The sequence below is a fragment of the Malaclemys terrapin genome, chromosome 20, assembly GCF_027887155.1.
Source record: "Malaclemys terrapin pileata isolate rMalTer1 chromosome 20, rMalTer1.hap1, whole genome shotgun sequence".
Classification (NCBI taxonomy): Eukaryota; Metazoa; Chordata; order Testudines; family Emydidae; genus Malaclemys; species Malaclemys terrapin.
In genome coordinates, this window is record NC_071524.1 from 13,473,043 (window position 1) to 13,494,991 (window position 21,949).

Genomic DNA, 21,949 nt, shown 5'->3' on the forward strand with positions numbered 1-21,949 from the left:
TATGAAACCAGGACACCGGCTCCTTTCTCCACCACGCTGTCCAGGGATGGCTCTGTCTGGCCACATGAGGCTCTCAATGGAACTGACCCCATCCCCACCCTGGCCCCCGGTGTCATTATTAAGTCCATAGTGGGCTTCATCGGTGGAAGCTACATTTTAGTGCAAACGCTTACGGAGTTAGGTTGACAGATGCTGCCTTACATAGACCTGCCTGTAGTGTAGACCAGGCCTGTGTGTCTGTGCAGCGCCTAGCGCGACGGGGCCCTGATCTCGGTTGCTGTGTATCTGGGCAGCGCCCGGTCCGACGGGGCCCTGATCTCGGTCACTGTGTGTCTGGGCAGCACCTGGCGCAATGGGGCCCTGATTTCGGTCATTGTGTGTCTGGCAATGCCCAGCACGTCGGGGCCCTGATCTCGGTCACTGTGTGTCTGGGCAGCACCTGGCGCAATGGGGCCCTGATCTCGGTCATTGTGTGTCTGGCAACACCCAGCGCGTCGGGGCCCTGATCTCGGTCACTGTGTGTCTGGGCAGCGCCCGGCGCGACAGGGCCCTCAAGTCAATTGGGGCCTCCAGGTGCTACTATAATTTAATTAATAAGGTTTATGCACCTGTTGGGTATCCTTGAGCCAGTCCCTTCCCCCTCTGTGCCTCACCCTCCCCATCTGTAAAATGGGGATAGTGACCCTGGCCGTCACTGAGAAGTGCTAGGAGATCCTCAGCAGGGCCAGTTGTTTTGACATCAGTGCTGTCTGGCCCTCTGGCCCAAGGCTCATTTCTGACCTTGCCAGATCTTCTTCCATCGCTGGACTGAATCCACCTCTCCCAGAGGCACTACCTGGGTTAACAGAAGAATTCTTTCATCAACCTAGCGCTGTCTACACTGGGGCTTAGGGCAGTTTAACTACAGCACTCAAGGGTATGAGTTTTTCACACCCTTGACCGACGCAGCTGGGTCGACCCACCTTTCTACTGTAGAGCAGCCCTCAGGCCCTCTGCAGACTCAGTCAGTGTCGGTCACACCCAGGGCAGCTCCCCCTTCTCAGAGCGACGGGCTCAGGCTGGCTGCAGGCTCAGGCAGCGTCGCTGTGTCGCTCACAGCAGGCCAGGGTTGGAAGGTTTTCTTTGCAACTCTGAAGGTAGGAAACTTCCTCTTTGCAGTGCAAGCCGAGATTCTACGTCACACCAGCCCCGGGGCTGGATCCAGACTGCACGTCACATGGACACCTCCGTGCCAGAGGGATGGTGGAAGATCATCCTAAAATTGTCAGCGCAGATGCTGCTTGGGACTTGAACGCCCCGTCGGTTTCTCTGCGTGTGTTCTCAGCAGCACCATGGAGAGGCGCTGTGTTTATTACTGCAGTGAAGCCTGGTGGCTCTAGATCTGTTAGAAACGGCTTGTCAAAATTCCCTTTTCTAAGTAACTTGAACGGATCAGACAGATTTAAGCATTTTTAAAGATCTGGATCAATTGAAATGTGCAGTTGCCAGACGTTATGGGGGGGGACTGTCGGATTGAACGACGGTAGATGCTGAGATTCAAGAAGTTAAATCGACCTAAATGGCATCCCGCTAACACGGGCATTACAGCGTGTTTTAGCACGTTAAGGTGGGACTCAAGTTCTCAAGCAGAATTTTTCTTGAGTTGCTGTGACGAACTGGGCCTGTTCTCACTGTGGTCTGTGAATGCTGACAGGGGAGTGTGGCTGGGATAGTCTGCATTGGAGGATGGGAGATGGCCCGAGGGCGCATACCTGAATGTGTAACATGAGAACCCAGGAAGGGGTTGAAGGCCAGGTGACTCCTTAGCCCGGGAAACTGAACAAAGGCTGTGGGAGGGGTCGCGGAAGGAGAGTGTGGGAAGCGAGCTGGAGAGATGGCTGGGAGGGAGAGATGGCTCTGACCCCCCAAAGGGGGGTGGGCTGGGATGCCCTGGGACCCCAAGCTGGACCTAACTGAGAGGTATCCTGTTGTCTGTGCCTGCAAGACCTGTCTTGGACTGTATTCCTGTCATCCAAATAAACCTTCTGCTTTACTGGCTGGCTGAGAGTCATGGTGAATCGCAGGAAGCCGGGGGTGCAGGGCCCTGAGTCCCCCAATACTCCGTGACAGTTGCCTTTAAACTTCAATTTTCATCCGTGCAAATGGTTTTTTGTGGGTACGCGGAAATCGACGCTTCCTGACATTACTGATAAAAATCTAACCCTTCCAAGCCCAGCCGTAAGCCAGGTTTAGACTGTAAAACCCATCAGATCTCGCAGCTTGACATGCCGCTCCCACAGCCCCTTCACTTAGTACCTTTTATTAGAAAAGGCTTTGCAAAATCTCCTGCCTGTACGGCCTTCAATAATCAGGAGTCACTGCGACCCAGCACCAAAATGCAGCCAACTCTAAGGTGGGACAAGGCAGGTCTATAACAAGCACATGACACCGCAGTTTAGGACAGGAAGTGAAGAATACCAGATCTGAAGCTGCCAGGGGAGTTTAAAGAGGTAGGATGGCATCACCCTGGTTAGTAATTGATCCGGTGACAGGGGCTGACGCCCTGCATCGTGCAAGGAGAGAGAGATCTTTACCTTTAAACGGCTCTGTACGCCCCCAATCTCGGTGTCTCTGGTTAGGACCAATTTTGTCTCCAAACTTCTTGTGAAAAATACTTCACAATTCTCAGAGCATCCCACAGCAGCGTTCTCCTGGTGAAAAGTTCCTTTTTTGGGTTCAAACTGACTTTGCATTTAAGTGAATTTATCAGAAAAAAATCTAAACCAGGGGCATCCTTGCCTCCCCGTCTGCAAAGTGCCACCCCAACACAGCGGTCATGAGGCTTAGCGGTCTGGGAAGCTTTTTGTAAATGTAGAGTCCTGTAGCATGGATAAGCATAAATAATTTTCAAAGTAATTAAATGATCAACATGTTGCTTGACCTGAATGGAATTCCCCCCCCACACACACACACACTCATTATCTACACCCCACTGCCTTCTCAGGCCCAGCCCAGCTTGGCCATCTCTAGCCACTGCTGCTCTGCGGTATTTGAAATATAGGAGGGGACAGACCACGGCCAGAAAGAAACCCGGTGATCACCCAGTCTGAGCTCCTGCAGACCCCAGGCCGGAGAACCCCAACCCAGCCATTCCAGCAGCCAGCCCATAGCTGGTGGTCGAGCTAGGGCAGAACTTGAGACGTGCTCAGTCATGATGGAGAGAATCCAAGTGATGGAGAAATTCCCCCTCCCCGCCCCAGAGGAATTGCTCCAATGGTTAATCACCCTCATTATTAAAAATGTCCCCTGGGAATTTGTCTTGCGTCAACTCCCATCATTGGATCCCATTTTGCCTTGGTCCGCTGGGTTGAGGAGCCGTCTACTCTCAGAAATCTTCTCCCCATGGAGACAAACTGGGAAACCAAGTCACCTCCAAGTCCAACCCTTCCCTTGGCTAAACTAAATAGATCGAGCTTCTTTGGTGTCTCGCTAGGCGGCAGGTTTCTCAGTAACATGGAGCCACGCTAGAGGATGGTGGTTCCAAGCCTGCATCCCTGTCACAAAACCACAGCCCCGGGGGCTGACTCCCACTCCCACAGGACAGGCTGAAGGCTCACTGTGCTCCAAGCCTTTAACTTTCACTAGCCCTCACCTTCTCTGCAGACGGTTAAGCGGAACAAGAACTAGCCTGCTGTGTGTCACATCCCCTCTACTGTTCCCAGCCGATGGCGATTCTCCTTTGGCTCAAGGGACGGGGCTTTGGTGGCATGAGCCAAGTTCCATCCCCGCCCTCGCTGGCGCAGGGCGGAGCGGAGGCATGGGAGGGGATCAGCAGCCGGCAGGAAGTTAGAAAGGTTTATTTACAACAGGGATCATCACACAACACAGCAGAGAACAGCACGTGGGGGGGATGGGGCGCACACAGGATCACAGCACAATCACCTGCCGCCCACCGGGGCACTGAGAGGAACCAGATACCGCTCAGGGGCCAGCACTGTGGATGCAGCTACTGGCTTGACCTTGGAGCGAAGGGACCAGATCCCATAGCAGACAGGGCTGCTGAGGGAGACTCTGGCCATGGGGCTTTTAGCCCTAACAGCTGAATGCCCAGTTGCTGAGCTGGTCGGAGGCTCCTCCAGGCCAATGAATCAGGCAGGGGTTTAGAGCAGCTGAGGGACCAATGGCCAGAGGTCTCCCGAAGCCCCGTGTGCTGCCATGAAGGCAGATGAGGGGGAGCGCAGGGGACGCTCCCTCAGCCGCCGAGACGCGGGAGATTTCGCGCACCAGCGTTAAAAGCCGTTCAAGCCACTGGAACGGCCAGAGACTGAACAGCTCGCTCGTTTCACTGCCTCCAGGCACGAGCCGGAGGTTGGTGCCTTTCCCTGCCGTGTCCCTCCCGGGTGCTCTGACCAGGGGATTGAGCGCAGGGCAGCTGCCCGCCCAGGCAGGCAAACTGGCCGCAAGGCATCCCGCCCCGGTGGGACGTGGTTAACTGGGAGCGGCTGGTGCAGGGAGAGGGCTTGGCAAGATCGGACCGTGCCACCGCTTCTGGGGTAGCCCCTGTCTCGAGCTGGCTTGGCCTCCGGGTTAAGAGGCTGCCCCCTCCCCACGGATCGCAGGATTCCAGCCTCCCGGGGGCTCTGCTGTGCGGTTGGAACAGCCGGGAAGCTGCCCGTGGGGGATGGTCATGCGCCGAGGCCGAGGCTGCAGCTGTGAAGGGCTGAGATCCGCCCGGGGGTTTCAGCAGCCCAAGGGCGGGTCGAGGGGGCCCGGAGGATCCTCTCAGCCCAGCGAGGCCAAGGCCGGCCCAGGATGCTAAAACTGAGCTAAAGAGGAGAGAGAAGGGGGGGCTGGAAGAGGGTCCCATCAGCCTGTTGTGCTCAGAGTTCTCCATAGGACCCTCCACTCCACAGGGCCCCCTTCCCCGAGGGGTCAGAAATCCACAAGCCAAAGTGGGGCAGGCGCCCCCTAGCTGCCACCAATGTGAAGGGAGTCACTCCCAGGAGGAAATGTCCCATGATCCTTTGCTCCTGGGCACTTGGGTACAACTACAAAGCCACCTGCCTTCTGTCCAGCCCGTGGGGGTGGGGATTTCTGATGGGAACAAGCTGGGGGGGGGGGGACGAAGATCCTGAGCCCCCTCTCCCAAAGATCCGCCTTGCTAATCTTCTATTGTCCAGCCTGGAGTAGAGCCCAGAGACAGCAGGGCAAAGAGTCCCTGTGGGGGAGAGAGGTCTTGGCTCGGCCCCATGGGAGCGGCAGGGAGGGCTCCAAGGCCTGGTCGCTTGGCCCACCTCTCCAGGTCCCCCTGCGAGCAGCGTGGAGGGCTCCGAGCCTGGGCCACGTGCCAGCCCTCCCGCTCCCACACTCCGCTGGCTACGTCCTGGTGTCCAGGTTGTTCATGTACTCCTGCAGGGCCTGCAGCCGGGCGTCGATCTCGGACAGGTCGGCCGATGGCTCATCGTACAGGTTCTCTGTCGGAGGAGACGAGCATTCGTCGGCTGGGCCCTGCGATCGCCAGGCCAGCCCTGCACTCTAGTCCCCAGTCCCCGGGCCAGCCAGGACCACGAGCGCCACAGCCACAGGAGTGGGGAACTGCTCAATAGGGGACCTCTCTCCAGCCCTGTGAGCAGGATCAGAGGGCTCAAGGCCGGGCGGAGGGGAGCCAAGAATGGAGAGGGAACTTCTGAGGGAGGAGAGGTTGGGGGGGAGGAGAGGTTGGGGGGGAGGACAGGGCACGTGAGCAGGGATCGAAGAAACCATAATCTGCAGAGAACCTTGGGCTGCTCCAGGAGGATTTGCCTGGGGCTGAAATGCAGCCACCTCTGGGGCGGAGCGTGGCAGCTGTTTATATCGGGGGTGAGAGTGAAAGTAGCTTGTGCAGCGAAGCTCCAGGGCAAATGGAATTTGGCAGCACACGGGGGTTAGGAGCCCGGCTCATGGGAAAAGGGCCAGAGGCCTCAGTAACCGTGGTGGGTACAAACTGAGTGACATGAGGCATCCAGATGACATGCCATGACAGGGCACTGGGGTCAGCACTGACTGCAAGGGGAGAGCGCCCCCTGCTGGGCCCACACTGCAGCACAGCCCTCTTCCTAACCAGCTCACCTTTATCCGCTCGCTTGCTCGCGGTGGGGGTGCTGGCCAGGCGTTTCCTGCGCCCGGCATCCGCTCGGGGAGCCTGCCGGGAGAGGAGAAAGCTGCAGGGTCGTCTCCTCTGGGCTGCCCAGCTGGGTCCCCCCGGCGTGTCCCCGTCCCAGCCAGCGGCACTCTTCAGCCAGGGCTATCGGAGACGCTGACTGGGAGAGTCCTGTTCCCTGCTGACACATGTATTCCCAGGGTGCCGGGGAAATGGGACACCTGGGCTCTGGACCACAGCAAGTCAGCGGCAGAGGTGGGAACAGCCTCCAGCTGTCCTGGCTCCCAGCCCCCTGCTCTAACCACTAGACCCCACTCCCCTCCCAGAGCTAGGGATAGAACCCAGGAGTCCTGGCCCCCTGCTCTAACCACTAGGCCCCACTCCCCTCCCAGAGCTAGGGATAGAACCCAGGAGTCCTGGCTCCCTGCTCTAACCACTAGATCCCACTCCCCTCCCAGAGCTAGGGATAGAACCCAGGAGTCCTGGCCCCCTGCTCTAACCATGAGATCCTACTCCCCTCCCAGAGCTAGGGATAGAACCCAGGAGTCCTGGCCCCCTGTTCTAACCACTAGATCCCACTCCCCTCCCAGAGATAGGGATAGAACCCAGGAGTCCTGACCCCCTGCTCTAACCATGCGACCCCACTCCGCTCCTAGAGCTGAGGATAGACCCCAGGAGTCCAGGCACCCAACCCCTGCTTTAACCACTAGGCCCCTCCCTCATCACAGCCCCTCCCCTTCCCCTCGGTCTCCATTTCCCAGACTCGCCCCGTGCTCTCTGACGTACTCCAGGTCATTTAGCACTGAAGGCAGAGGCGCTGCCTTGAGGCAGCTGGGTGAGGTGGGAGACCCCGGCGCCCCCCACGGCCCCAGCCTCTCCCGGCCGGCGGCGACTTGGAGCACTGAGCCGGCTTCCTGCAGGAGGGGAAGGGAACCCTTTGTCTCCGCGTGGCCCCCCTCTGGCTGGAGCACCCCATGGAGCAGTGAGGAATCATGTCCCCAGCCAGTGGCTCTCAGCAGGGAGAGACCCAGGGGCTCCAGCATGGACTTTGCCCCCACAGAGAACACGCCACGCCGGCCCCGGGGGCAGCCACCATCACCTGACGCACATGGGGATCTGAAGCAAGATGCCTGCTGCCCGGAGGGCCCCCCCGGCTGCAGCACGGCCCGTCCCCGATCCCCGGCTGCAGCAGTCAGGGCCGGGCCCCGGCTAACCTCCCACCCAGGCTAGTTGAGAGGCGCCCTGACAAAGAACCACTTACCCCGCTGGGGCCATTCCAGGAGGAAGAACTCAAGGGCTTCCTGCCTCGGGGGGCCCGCCGCCTGCCCCTGCCGGAGAGAGGGAACAAGGCAGCGGTGATGGGGCAGCGCTCCGCCAGTTAGCGCCCGGCAGGCTCGGATCCCTGCTCCCGTGGCTAGCAGGGGTGCGCTATGCTGGAGAGGCCAGGCACTTGTCCTGGGAGCCGTGCCGCTCAGACACCTCCCTATGCGGCACCAGGGCCCCACCGTGGCAGCTCCGGGGTAAGCCAGCTCCCGTGCCCCCAGGCGTCAATCTCCAGTCGCTGGCATCTCCGGAGTCCCCACAGCCACCAGCTGCCACCCCCCAGGAAGGCCTGGCGCACAGAGGACAGGCCCAGCTTCCAAGAGGCCTCCAACTGCGGGTGCCCCCCTCGGCGCCCCGGGCGTGGCGTGCACACGTGCCGAGTGGCCTGCGCTCCAGCCGGAGGCAATGGGAGCTGTGGCTGCTCAACCCTCCAATAATCAGGCCCCAAATCAGAGATCACGTCGCAAAAGTTGGGTCAAAATGACTTGCCGAAGCAAGATAGAACCCAGGAGTCCTGGCTCCCAGCCCCCTGCTCTAATCACTAGATCCCACTCCCCTCTCAGAACCAGGGAGAGAACCCAGGCGTCCTGGCTCCCAGCCCCCTGCTCTAACCACTAGATCCCACTCCCCTCCCAGAGCCAGGGAGAGAACCCAGGCGTCCTGGCTCCCAGCCCCCCTGCTCTCCCATCCCAGTAGAAGATTGTGATTTCGTTACCTTAGGGGTACTGGCTCGGAGTAATCATCCGCCTCGCTGCCCGAGCTTGCTGAAGAGCGCTGGCTGCGGAAGCTCTCCACTGTGGGAGTGGGAGACAGTAAAGGGGAGCTCAGTCCTTGGGGGGGTCCCCAAACCAGCGTCCATGGCCCCCAAACCCTCCCACACACAAACCACCGCACTCCTACAACGGGGAAGCACGGACTCTCCCAACACCTGCTCCAGCCTTGATCAGCCGGAGAAGGGATGGCCCAGGGGCTGGGGGACGTGGCCATGGGGCTCCCAGGCAGTGGCAAGCCCAGCGCAGTAACCCACCCCGGAGACATTCCCGGTCCCAGGACGTACCCGACGAGCTGCGTCCGTGACTCCTGCCCAGGCTGTCTCCGCTGAAGGCTGCCAGGCCCCGGGAGTTGGAGCGGCCCCAGCTGCCGGGCGGCGCATCACCCGCGCCCCGCCGGACCCGTCGCTGGCTGCGCCCAAGGGAAGAGGGTTATGCACAGAAGCAGGCATCTCGCGACCTGAAGGTTCCTTGCCAAAACAGGCTGCCCGCCCCTGAAATGCAGCCACTTCTTGGGTGCAGCGCGGCAGCAGCCATGCAGCTCGTGGCAGGAAGGGAAGGGACACCACAGGGGGACCGGAGGGAAGCAGGGGACTGGGACCCTAAGGCTGACGCCCCCGCCCTTGCTAAACAGGCCGGGATCCTTAAATGGGCCTTGGGGCTCCAAGATCTCGGTGAGTTTCAGATATCATCTGGCGTTCCTGCCACTGGAGCCGTGTCAACGCCTCCTGATTAACCCTTGTGGCACCAACACCCTGCCCTCCCCAAGGATGGTGGAAGGGCTCAGATTCGGAGGGGGCGGGGGGGGGGCAGTGCCCACCAGAGCGCTGGCAAAAGTCCGCTTCCCAGGCAGCACGGGGGCCACTGAACGCGGCGGCTAGAGGTGGAAACACGTGACCCCGTACATCCCCCAGGGACACCCTGATCTTCGGCAGTTGGGGGGGCGGGGGGGCGGGGGACTTACTTTTTCAGTTCAGCCTCCTTCTGCTTCCGCTCTTTGGCCTTCACAAAGGCCGTGGGGTCGAAGCGCGGCGGCCGGGTGCCTGGGAAAGGGAAGACCGGCAGCGGGGTCAAGGGCGGGGGTTGCTGCTGCCACACCTGGGATCTGATCACCCCGCAGTGCAGGGTGAGAAAACAAGAGCCCTGGGGACAGATGGTCTCCATTCCCAGAATGGGCACAGCACGGGCAACAGCGGGGCGAGCCCTCCCAACCCTCCTCAACACCATCCCCTCCCCATCTTGACGGGGCAAGACGGGAGTTTGGTCCCCCTGGTCTATTCAGCTGTCGGCCGAGGCTGCTGACCGGGGGCTGCCTGAGGTGGACCCCACCCCGGCTGGCTAGGAGCTGGGCTGAGGCCCCAGGCCCCCAAATCTCATCTCACACTGGGGACCAAGGCCCGGCACGCTGGGCATCACAGCGAGAACTGGCTCGGAACCAGCCACCTGGAGGAGAAGGGCTGGGTAGACCCTTCCCTGCCCCTCCAAACTATTCAGGATTCAGCTGCAGGGACTGGAGTGGGGGAGAGGGGATTGCTACCTCCCCCACATCACTGCATGTGACCAAGGTTCTCACCTTGCCTGGAGACATCTCTGTCGGAGACAGGGCACTCCCACAGTGCTCAAGGCCAACCTAGGGTCCCCAGGCCCTGTGATCTGGGCAGGGGACCTGCCCAATGGCTCCTCTCCTACCCCCTCACCTGTGGGTGATGGTGACTGGCGAGGGAGGCGGGTCTGGCTCCCGCCGCGCCCTTCTCTGGACGTGGAGCGTGGCCGGTTCGTCAGCCAGGCCCCACCACGCTCCCGGGAGTTGGAGCGCTCCCCGGAGGTAGAGCGCCGCTCCGCTCGGGCCATGGCCGCAGCGCTGCTCCGGCCCGGGGCAGCGTGACTGAAGCCGCGGGAGGACGCCGCTCGGTTCTGAGGGGATGGGCCGGTGGGGGTCAAGCGCCTGGAAAAACAGGAGGGAGCAGTCAGTCCTGGACGTGAAGGACAGAGGGGCCCGTTCGGGTCATCCAATCCGGCCTCCTGCATCACACTGGCCACAGAATCCCCCCAGGTATCCCTGCATCCAGCCCAGATCTGACAGTCGAGCTAGAGCAGAGATGTCCACTGTCTCCAAGCCCCGGAGCACTCCCTATGCCCAACACAGCGTCAGTCGTTCCAATGGTCAATTCCCCTCCCCGTTAAACACTGGCGCCTTATTTCAAGCCTGAATCTGTCTAGCTTCAGCTCCAGCCATTGATCTTGTTTCTGCCTTTGTCTGCTGGACTGAAGAGCCTCCACTCTCAGAAAGTCCCCCTGTGCCCCAGGTTCACTGCTCTGTGCCGGCAGCTCTCGCCAGCCCTGACAAACTCGCTGCACAGACCAGGTGATCTGTATTGAAATGGTGCCATGGGAGGTATCACGCACAAACTGGTAACGCGCTGGTCCTGAAAACCAGGGTGCGGTGGGAGCACGAAGGGTTATCAAAGTGCATTAGAACAACGTCCCGAAAATGTGTTTGGCAAGCAATGCGTAAGCCCAATCTGACAAAGGAACGTGTATTTGCTTGTCTGACCAGCCTGGTGGCCGGGCAGAGGCAACACACGTTCATATACATATGAGGTAAACAAAGCTAACGAGCAGGGAGAAGACAGCCTGGCATCTATGTCCCAGCAGAGAAATGATGTCTGGGCTTACTCTGCGAAGAGCAGGTTCCCAAGGGTTACTGAGAGAACTTGGGCAACGAGGCTGAAGGAAGACGGGTGAGAAAACTTCTTGAACAAAGGACTTTAGTTGCTTAAGTTAGACTGAAGTCTTAGAAGCGTATTTTTACTTCTGTTTCTTTGGAACCATTTGTGTCTTTGCCTTATACTTGGTATCACTTAAACCTGTGTCCTTGTCTTAATCCACCTGTTTTACTTTTCCCATAACCCAGCTCAGAGCTTGGATTGAAACAGAAGGTTTCTTAACCCCAGTAAGGTAACAAGCGGTTGTGTAAGGTTTTGTGAGCATACCAGTAAGGAGGAAAGGGGGCACTGCAGAGAGACGTCTCTTAGGAACCTGGGAATGGGGGTTCACTGGCAGAGCCCGGGTGAGTTTGCTGGCAGGGCAGACATGCCAGCGTGCCAGGGAGCAAACACAGTTTAGCAGCAGCAAAACTCCCACTTGCTGAGGCCAAGAGGGATAACACAGTAACTCACCGCTCTGGGAACCCCAGCGGCTTGTCACACCTGCCCAGGGAGGTGCTGACAAACCAGGATCTGAACCGTCTCGGGAATAAACTAAACAGATCCAGGACCTTCCGTCTCATGCTCACAGGCCGGTTTCCCAGCCCTCGGCTCGTTCTCATGGCGCTTTCCGAATCCTGTCTAATTTTTGGATGTGCGGACACCAGAATGGGACCCGTGCTCCAGTGATGGGCTCTCTAATGCTGGATACAGACGTAGCACTGCCGCCCCACTCCTCCTCAACATCCCCCCGCTTATACCGCCAAGGGTCACGCTCCCCGCTTAGCCCCAGCATCGCCCTGGGAGTTCCTGGTTAGCTGGTTCCCACCATGGCCCCTTGATGCTTTTCAGAGTGACTGCTTTCCAGGACACAATCCCCCCAGCTCACAAGCGGGACCTACATTCTGTGTCCCTAGGTGCCATCAAAAAGATGCAGCCACCGGGGCTGGCTCTGCCCTGCAGAAGCCCCACTGACCCTTCAAGATGGCCGTGGGTAAGGACTGATGTCCACCATCCTCCTTCCCCGTCCCCTACCAGGAGATCTCATGTTTCAGGACATATTACGATCCCTGCAGAGTGCGGGAAGGAATCTTCCAGCGTCACCCAATTAGCCAAGTGCATTATGGGGGTTTGAGCCTTCCTCTGTAGTATCAGTGATCTGCTAACACCAGGGGACCAGTATTTAAAGACCAATGGGCAAAACCTGGGATCGAGTGTCGACAGAGGGGCCAGGATCCTTAGACAGGTGAATGAAAAGCATCTGCTTCAACCCCCCCACAGTACTGATCCAGCCTAGAGTAGCTGGCGTCCCTCACCCTTTCTTGTATAAGGCCAGCTCATTGGTCAGACTCTTCACTCGGACACGGAGGCTCCTCTCCGACGCTTTCACCTCCGCCAGCTGCAAGGAAGGGGAAGAAATCTCACTGCTTCAGGTGCTGGACATGCTCTGGAACGGGCCCAGGAAATCGACCCAGCAGACAGTCTTGCAGCCCAGCCGGACAACGAAATCTGGGCAGGGCTACATAACTGCCAGCAACATTCCCCTTCGCTTCCTGACCTGAACTGGGGTGCCATGGTGTTGTGTTAAACAGCTGCCACGTTCCACCCCAGAGGTGGCTGCATTTCAGGGGTGGGCAAGTGAGCCCTGTATAGAGAGCCAAGGGCTTTGGGATCTTCGGGGGTACGGTGCTATGGAAGATCTCAGGGTAATAATTATTACTAGGGCTGTCAAATGATTACAAAAATTAATCGCAGTTTTAATCCCACTGTTAAACAATAATAGGATACCACTTATGTAAATATCTGTGGATGTTTTCTACACTTTCAAATATACAGATTTCAGTTCCAACCCAGAATACAAAGTGTTCACTTGATATTATTTTTGACTACAAATATTTGCACTGTAAAAAAAATAACCGAGGCACCGAGAGGGGTAGCGACTCGCCTAAGGTCACGCAATCAGTCAGTGGCAGAGTCAGGTTTAGAACCCAGGAGCCCTAGCGCCCAGCCCCCCTGCTCTAACCCCACTTCCCTCCCGGAGCTGGGACCCAGGAGTCCTAATTCCCAGCCCCCCCTGCTCTGACCACTAGACCCCACTCCCCTCCCATGCTGCTTCCACCAAGGTTTGTCTCTCCTTCAGATCTTCGCCTTTAGGAAGCTCTAGGTGAGGAATCTGGAGTCCTGACTTCTGGTCTATGGGGGGCCAGGCCGGAGGAAGAGAAAAGGGGTTGTCACACCAGGAGGCGTGTGGGGAGGCTGGTACACCAGGGCCAGGCTGGGCGTGGCTGTTACACCATCACCTGATGGGGAGGGAGAGGGGTTACACTGGTGCCAGGACCCAGCCGGGGGGTTCACTACCCCACCTCGTCAGCCAGCTGCCGGTTCTCCTGCAGGCGCTTGCTGGCCGCTCGCTGGTGCTTGCTTCGCTCCTTCAGCAGCTCCTCCTCCAGGCTCTGCACGATCTTCTTCAGGATCTTCACCTCCTTCCCGGCGCTGCTCTTGCTACAGAGTTTCAGCTCCTCCTGCAGCCCGAGCAGGGCCGACTCCACCTCCTGCTTCTCCTCCAGCACCCGGCCCAGCCTGGGGAGGCAGAGACACATAAAGGCAGGGCTTAGGGGGCGCAGAGGCAGAGACGGATGCAAGGGATCGGCACTGCCAGTAGGAGGCGCTGTGACACGACGCTTACTGTATAGAGCGAATCCCCTTATGGCAGCAGACCTCAGAGCACTGGACAAACATTAATTCACACTTCGACTCGCCGGGATGAGACGATAAGCCCCGTTTTACAGAGGGGAAACTGAGTCACAGAGAGACGTGGTTTACTCCAGGTCACCCAATGAGTCAATGGCAGAGCCCAGAACAGAACCCAGGAGTCCTGGCTCCCAGGCCCTCTGTAGTAATACCCAGACCCCTCTCCTCCCTTGGCGTCAGTCTGAAGCATTGAGCTGGTATTCTTATACGGGAGGAGCATTGGCCTGCTAAACCCAGGGTTGTGAGTTCAATCCTTGAGGGGGCCATTGAGGGATCTGGGGCAAAAAAAATAAAGCCGTCAGGGACAGTACTTGGTTCTGCTGAAGGCAGGGGACTGGACTCGATGACCTTTCAAGGTCCCGTCCAGCGCTACGAGATAGGTATATCTCCCTATATTTTTTATTTTAAGTAGTGGATCGGCTGGGACAGCTCGCTGCGCCCCACGGGCAGGTGCTTGAGACAGCCTGGGGGGAGGAATCAACTCAACGCCGAGGCTCCCGTCACCCAGCCCCGCCGCTCACTCACTCGTCCCGCAGCCGGCGGATCTCCGCGTCCCGGAAGTCCCTGCCTGGTTTGGCCTTCAGCCCGGCCAGCTCCTCCTTCAGCTCCCTGATGACCTTCTGCAGCGCTACAGGGTCTGGCTTGCCCACGTAGGGCAGCGGGAGGGGGTAGTGGATCCTATAGAGAAGGAAGAGGTAGGGGCAGCTGGAATCGGCACATGCCCTGAGGTTGCTACAGTCACATGGCTACGCAGCCCCCTATATCACCCCTCCTCTCCAGTTAGATTAAGAGCTGGAATTCATTAGAGTAATAGCAGAAGGGACCCTTGTGATCTTCTAGTCACCCAGCCAGAGACCTGCCCGGAATTAACTCTGCTTTGAGCTCCAGCAGATCTCTCTGACAAACATCCAATCGGGATTGAAAATTGCCAGGGATGGAGACTCCACCATGACCCTTGCCAAGTTGTTCCAACGGCTAATTACTGTTCACGGTTTGAGCCTTATTTCCAGCCTGAATGTGTCTAGCTTCAGCTTCCAGCCACGGGATCGTGTAAGGCCTCTGTCCGCTATCCTGAAGAGTCCTGAGCAAATACTTGTTCCCCAGGTAGGTACTTAGAAGACCGGGATCAAGTCACCATTAACCTTCTCTTTGTTAGGCTAAGCAGACGGAGCTCCTGGAGTCTCTCACTATAAGGCAGGGTTTCTAAGCCTTCAGTCATTCTTGTGGCTCTTCTCTGACCTCTCTCGATTTATCAACATGTCCCGAGTTGTGGACACCAGAGAGGGACACAGGATCCCAGCAGCGGTCGCTGCTAAATCCAGAGGGAAAATAACCTCTCTGCTCCTACGTAAGATCCCCGAGCTGCTGTCGTCTTCCCTAGTCCACCCCCTGCTCCGAGCTGCCCTTACCTGTCAAACTCGACGGAGTAGATGAGGATGAGGTAGCGCTTGGAACTCAGCAGCGAGGACTTGGAGGCGGAGGGCGCGTGCCTTGGACCCACCCCAATCTTCCGGCTCCTCAGCGCCTCCAGGTCAGTGTAGGTGAGGAGGTCCAAGGTGACCGACTCGCTGCTCTGCGGGGAGACGCGCTGACTCAGAGGGACGCACCAGCCCACCCCCTCCACAGTGAGGGAGGAGGTGATAGTGTGTGGCTGGCCATGGGGCTGCCCCTAAAGACTACAGCTCCCAGCATGCCACTCTGCACTAAAGCGAGTGACAGCAGGGATGGAGCATCACATGCAAGGAACTGCGAGGCAGCTGGCTGTTACGGCCAGCTCCATTTTTCCACAGAGCAGGGGGGACCCTTGGGCTCCTAGCGAGCTGTCCAATGAGACTCATGGCAGCCCAGATCCCCTTCTGCCATTGCCAGGGGCATTGTTAGCTGTGAGCGCTGCAGGCCTCACCTGGCTCAGGGCAGACTCCAGCATGCTGCAGAAGATCCCAAACTGCTTGAAGTTCCCCGTCTTGTGAGTTAAATCTTCAATGACTGGGAGCAAACGGAACAGGGAGAGACGCTTGTCAGGCAAGGTCAGGCTCAGCTCCCCCCAGGAGTCTGGGACTGCCAGCCCTCTGAGCGTATCACTGGACTGCACTTCTTCTGGGAACTGGAAGGAAACCCAAGAATCCTCGACACTCCCCTGCTCTATCCACTAGGCCCTACTCCCTTTCAGAGCTGGGGATAGAACCCAGGAGTCCTGGCTCCCAAGCTTCTGCTCTAACCACTAGCTGCCACTCCCTTCCTGCAGCTGGGGATAGAACCCAGGTGTCCTGCATTCCCAGCCCCCCTGCTCTAACCACTAGCCGCCACTCCCTTCCCGCAGCTGGGGATAGAACCCAGGTGTCCTGCATTCCCAGCCCCCCCTGCTCTAACCACTAGCCACCACTCCCTTCCTGCAGCTGGGGATAGAACCCAGGTGTCCTGCATTCCCAGCCCCCCCTGCTCTAACCACTAGCTACAACACTCCTCCCGCAGCTGGGGATAGAACCCAGGTGTCCTGCATTCCCAGCCCCCCCTGTTCTAACCACTAGCCACCACTCCCTTCCTGCAGCTGGGGATAGAACCCAGGTGTCCTGCATTCCCAGTCCGCCTGCTCTAACCACTAGCTGCCACTCCCTTCCTGCAGCTGGGGATAGAACCCAGGTGTCCTGCATTCCCAGCCCCCCCTGCTCTAACCACTAGCTACAACACTCCTCCCGCAGCTGGGGATAGAACCCAGGTGTCCTGCATTCCCAGCCCCCCCTGCTCTAACCACTAGCCACCACTCCCTTCCTGCAGCTGGGGATAGAACCCAGGTGTCCTGCATTCCCAGTCCGCCTGCTCTAACCACTAGCTGCCACTCCCTTCCTGCAGCTGGGGATAGAACCCAGGAGTCCTGAACTCCCAGTCCCCTGTTGCTCCCTCCCACAGCTGCAGGAGGTGACCCACGTAATGGGGTTGGCAGGACACTCACAGGCGGCGTCAAACTCTCCTCTCCACTGATCGGTGGTGAGCCGGTCCTCCACTTCCACCTCCAGGACGCTCCCGGTCACGGTCATCCTCACAACGTGCTCTGTGCCGCGGAAGACGTAGTCAGCCTGAAGCCCCTGCAGCTTGGCCATGGTGAGCCCTCCGCGCTCTGGCCCTGCGTTCCCAGGCAACCCTGCAGCAGGAGATGGAGTTCACAGGAATTGGGATTGACACTAGGATGGCAGGGGGCGGTGGGGCGGGAATGAGAAGATGAGCAGAGTGAGGGGCGAGGCCCAAGGCTGGGGGTCAGGATTGAGGGGCATTGGCAATGTAGGGAGCCCTGGGCTGGGAGAGTAGGGGGGAATGTGGGTCAGGATTGACGGCCACGGGAGAGCTGTGTGTGGAGGGAGCCCAGGGCTTGGGGCACAGGTGGCTGCAGGTTGGGCCTGAGGGACACTGGCAGAGTTGGGGGCCGGGGGATAGCAGCGATTGAGTCAGGGAACAGGGTCGGGACTGAGGGGCAGCCCCGGTACAGCACCACACTGCAAGTTACACTCCCCGGTGGGAACTGATCAGATTTCAGACCAAGCTGGGCCTGTTGGAACACGTCTGCCTGTCTCCCTCTTCTCTTAGTTCAGGACTTGCTCCAGCCACCCCGTGCTGGGGAATTCCATCCCTCACATCCGCAGCACTTTCCGCATAGACTCGGCCTGTTCGGATAACACACACGAGCCCCGGATTGTCCTGTCACTGGGCGCATACAGCCTACTCCGCTAACGAGGTGACCGTGATCCTTGGAGGTGTAAGCAGGGGAACAGCAAGGTGTAGAGTCTCTAGGTGATGTCTTTGGCTTTAGTGAGACCAAAAGGATGCTCACAAATTGGAGAGGGTTCAGAAGAGCTGCTGGACTGTTTCCAGATCTAGGGAACCTGCCTCATAGCGAGAGATTAAGTGTCTACGCAGGGACCAAAATAGCTATTCTGGTGTAGTTATTTGAATAGAAGTCTCCCCCATCCACACTTTTATTCCAAAATACAAGGCATTACTCCAATATAGCTTAATCCACTCTTATTCCAGAATGCAAGTGTCCACGTGGGGATTTATACCAAAGTCACTACTCCAGAATCAGTATTTCAGTAAGTTTCCAAGTGCAGACAAGCCCAAAGGAAGCTCGATCTATTCAATCCAAGATTGAGCGGTGGCTGGATCCCAGCCGTCGGCACCTCCAAGGGGAGGAGATCTCGGAGAGTAGGCCGCTCTTTAATCCAGTTGACAAAGGCAGCATGAGATCCAATGGCTGACGCTGGACGTATTCAGGCTAGAAATAAGGCACAATTTTTTAACTAATTACTGGGACAACGGACCCAGAGACAGGGGAGAGTCTCCATCACTTGGGGTCTTTTAACCAAGCGTGGGTATCTTCTTGAAAGATCTGCTGTAACTCACACTGAAATGGTGGGCTTGATATTGAGATTATTGGGGGTGTGATGCTCCAGCCGGGGCTCGGCAGGAAGTCACACTGGATGAACAGAATGGTCCTTTCTGGACCAATCTACAATTCTGTTTACTAGCAGGATGCACAGGCCAAGCCTATGAGCAGGTGCAGAGACAGCGTATATTAGAACCACGGTGCACATGCACTGGGGAGCAGAATTCCCTGATGGTGAGCGCTGTAGCACAGACAGGGCTCAGGTGTTTTTCTAACTGTGTTGTCCGACTGATTGTATTACAGCTCCCACCACTGGTCCTGCCTGGGAAGTGGTACCAATGGTACTGCAGCTCCCGTTAAGGGCAGTATAGAATCATAGGATTGGAAGGGACCTCGAGAGGTCATCTAGTCCAGTCCCCTGCATGCAAGGCAGGACTAAGTATTATCTCAACCATCCCTGACAGGTGTTTGTCCAACCTGCTCTTAAAAATCCCCAATGACGGAGATTCCACCATCTCCCTAGGCAATTTATTCCAGTGCTTAACCACCCTGCAACACAGCCTGGTGCAATTACACTGACGCAATGCTCTAGGGCAGAGGTTCTCAAACTGTGGTCCGCAAACTCCATTCAGGTGGTCCATGGAAGTTCCCTCTACGGTGCGTGCCTGGGCGGTCGCACACAAGACAATGAAGGGCAAGGGAGAGACCTCTCTCCTTCCCAGCCCCAGCTCAGGGGCTGCTGTGGTGGGGGAGAGGGTGAGACCCCCACTCCTTCCCAACCCCAGCTCGGAGACTGCCGTGGCAGGGGAGAGAGGGCACATCCATCGCACTAGAAAGGTAAGACTACCGATATTAAAATATGAGTTGTGTGCTTTTATTTGTAGAACAAAAAAACATTAATTATCAAGTCCAAAAAAGCGACAAAGAGTCCTGTGGCACCTTATAGACTAACAGAAGTATTGGAGCATAAGCTTTCGTGGGTGAATACCCCTATGATACTTTTATCCAAAGCACTTTGCACTAGTTAGCTAACGGTACAAACAACATTTGGGAAGATCATTAAGTGCTCCACCGAGACCCTCAGCAATTTTCAAGTGGTCCGCGAAAAAAACGTTTGAGAACCACTGCTCTAGGGCAGAGGGAGTGGTTGGGTGCTTGCTGGGGCCGCTGTCCACTTGTGGGGGCAGCAGTGCTGATAGGTCTAAGCCAGAGGTGTTCAACGTTTTCCATACCAGAATCCACCCTCCCAGTACAGCAAGGGCCAGGGCTCCCAAGCCCAGGCCGTCTTTGCTCCCAGGAGGACAAACAAGGGAGGAAGCTGTTTGCAGCTTCTCACAGCTGAGAACAGGCTGGATGCATCTGAGCCAGGGGAGCCGTGATGGCTGCACCCACTCTCAAGGCCGGGTGCTTGCGTAGAGGAGGCCACCGCCCAACCACTGGGTGTAGAGGGAGGCAAATGCCACCATGGAAAGGGCAGAGCTGCTGCTCCGGGACTGCCTCTTGGCTCCCACCAGCCCACAGAGGGGATCCGCCACGCAGCACTGTCCCCCACCTGTCAGACACACACACACAGCTCCATCCTGACCCACGTGGCTGGAGGCCTGGCTCATTTCTTAGTGGGCGTGACTGGGAAGGTGAATGGAAGGCCAGGGTATACACAGGGGCTGAACAAGCAGTATGCTGGAGTCAGGATGTCTGTGCTAGCTAAGCTACGCAGGAGGTCCCTGGTGCGAGGGCCCATGGAAGAGATGAACCGGGAACGTTATACCTGACAAAGCAGGCTGTCCGGGGACCGACACCCCAAAAGTAACCACGCTCACCCCGAAGCGCGCGATGCCATGTATCGCTCTGAATGCAGGTGTGATCAGAGTTAGTAAAAATGTCGTATCGGGTGTAACTTTGCATCTGAAGAAGTGAGGTTCTTACCCACGAAAGCTTATGCTCCCAATACTTCTGTTAGTCTCAAAGGTGCCACAGGACCCTCTGTTGCTTTTTGGAGCACCCGCCACCCAACCCCTACACTGGAGTCTGATACGCTCAGCAGAGCTTTGCAGCAGGACGAATAAAGGCACCTGAGTCGGACCCAGTTCTTGGGGAACCCCAACAATGGCACACGTGGGGGCAGGTGGTCAAACCCCCCCACGCCCCCAAAAAAAGCAACCCCCCTGGCTGCCCCAAACCCCAGTACCACGGTGGGCAGAGCGGTGCTGGGTAAGGAAGAGGGACTCTGGGGTGGGATGGGGGGTACCAGGGAGGGGACCCCCATGGTGGGGGGGGCACAGGGAGGGAGCAGGAATGGGGGACCCCATGGGGCGGGATTTAGGGAAAAGGGCAGCTGGGGGTCAGGAAGTAGCAACGCCCCCCGGCCAGGGCATGGAAGGAAACTCCTTGGGAAGAGGGGATCCGGGGGTCACAGACCAGGAGGGAGGTCACGTGCCAGGGGGATCCCCATGGGGGGAGGGGGCTCCAGGGGGTCACGTGCCAGGGGGATCCCCATGGGGGGAGGGGGCTCCAGGGGGTCACGTGCCAGGGGATCCCCCTGGGGGGAGGGGGCTCCAGGGGGTCACGTGCCAGGGGATCCCCCTGGGGGGAGGGGGCTCCAGGGGGTCACGTGCCAGGGGGTCCCCATGGGGGAGGGGGCTCCAGGGGGTCACGTGCCAGGGGATCCCCCTGGGGGGAGGGGGCTCCAGGGGGTCACGTGCCAGGGGATCCCCCTGGGGGGAGGGGGCTCCGGGGGGTCACGTGCCAGGGGGATCCCCCTGGGGGGAGGGGGCTCCGGGGGGTCACGTGCCAGGGGGATCCCCCTGGGGGGAGGGGGCTCCGGGGGGTCACGTGCCAGGGGATCCCCCTGGGGGGAGGGGGCTCCGGGGGGTCACGTGCCAGGGGATCCCCTGGGGGGAGGGGGCTGCAGGGGGGTCGCTATGGGGGAGGGGCTGATACAGGCCCGGGTCACTCACCGCCTCGGCCGCCGGCTCAGACCCAACCGCCGCCTCCCCAGACAGGGCCCTGCCCCCCAGCGCCGCGCTCCGCTCCCATTGGCTGCCGACCAACCGCCGCCGGCGAGCCATTGGCTCGAAGCCTTTGTCTGTCGCAAGCGTGGCCCGCCTCCTCCGCCCAAGCCAGCGCGGCCATTGGTTTCCTAGGCCGTCCATCAACCGCCGGGCCCTAGTCCCGCCCCTCGCCGTCCAGCCCTCAGAGTTGCCATTGGGTCCCCATTGGCTGCCAATCCCGCCCACAGCCTCGGCCACTCAGAACCCGCCTCTTTCATCCAGCCCAGCTCGATCATTGGCTGTTCTTCGCCGTCAATCCCCATGTAGCCCCGCCTTTTCGAAGGGAAGGGATGGGCATCCCAGGAGCCTGGCGCTGTAGCGCGAGGCCCTCTAGTGGCTGTTCGGCGCATTGCACCCGGAGTGGCCCTTGGCGCTCCAGGCGAGCGCTGTGGTGCGCAGGGTTGCGAGTTCGAGCTACACGAAGGGCCGCTCCTCTAACTCCCTGTCCTGACTCCCTGGGCTGGGCAGCAAAGCGGGATCAAAGCATCAGCCTCGGCGGCGCGATAGGGTAAGAGAGGGCACCCCCAGCTAGCAAACCCCAGGGAGAAGGAGTTTCCCACTGGGAATTCCCAGGGCAGCACAGAGCTGGCTAAGCCAGGCAGCCCTGTCACCCTATCACAGGCCCATTGCGTGCCCAGAGATCTGAGCTTTCTTTAGTGCAGTACAGACCCGTTTACACACGGCTGTCGGGAGTCAAGCCGTCACGACCGCGTGTTAACAGACCGCAGGTTAAGAGGGTCATGCTGGAAAAAGTGTCTACGATTCACTTAGAAAAAAATGCCTTTATTTTCTGCTCTTTCATGCTCGCATTTTTTTCCTTTCTTATGAAGTCTGTCATTCGCCGCAGATGAATGATT

General features: G+C 58.6%; 1 protein-coding gene across 2 annotated transcripts; it reads right to left on the minus strand.

Moving 5' to 3' along the window:
* Nucleotides 1-3,820: 3,820 nt before the first annotated feature.
* CCDC61 (coiled-coil domain containing 61) lies at nucleotides 3,821-21,045 on the minus strand. 2 transcript variants are annotated; one of them, XM_054010040.1, is made up of 14 exons: nucleotides 21,000-21,045; nucleotides 16,618-16,806; nucleotides 15,571-15,653; nucleotides 15,077-15,240; nucleotides 14,193-14,345; nucleotides 13,280-13,496; nucleotides 12,233-12,315; nucleotides 9,909-10,156; nucleotides 9,176-9,254; nucleotides 8,499-8,623; nucleotides 8,157-8,235; nucleotides 7,380-7,446; nucleotides 6,088-6,160; nucleotides 3,821-5,453 (listed from the first exon to the last, which is right to left on the minus strand). In XM_054010040.1, the coding sequence occupies exons 2-14, from the start codon at nucleotides 16,763-16,765 to the stop codon at nucleotides 5,356-5,358; spliced, it is 1,617 nt and encodes a 538-aa protein (XP_053866015.1). In that variant the 5' UTR covers nucleotides 16,766-16,806; nucleotides 21,000-21,045; the 3' UTR covers nucleotides 3,821-5,355. The 2 variants fall into 2 exon arrangements, with proteins under 2 accessions (XP_053866015.1, XP_053866016.1); XM_054010041.1 differs by lacking the exon at nucleotides 21,000-21,045 and adding an exon at nucleotides 17,199-17,606.
* Between the last annotated feature and the right edge of the window lie 904 nt (nucleotides 21,046-21,949).

What these genes read in the sequence shown, in the direction of transcription:
- CCDC61 (XM_054010040.1), bottom strand. Translation starts at nt 16,765, where the DNA reads ATGGCCAAGCTGCAGGGGCTTCAGGCTGACTACGTCTTCCGCGGCACA. An exon ending in CTGGCCTTATACAAGAAAGG is followed by an intron (nt 10,157 to 12,232) that starts GTGAGGGACGCC and finishes CTGTTTTTCCAG; the next exon opens with GCGCTTGACCCCCACCGGCC. An exon ending in AAGGAGGCTGAACTGAAAAA is followed by an intron (nt 8,624 to 9,175) that starts GTAAGTCCCCCG and finishes CCTTGGGCGCAG; the next exon opens with CCAGCGACGGGTCCGGCGGG.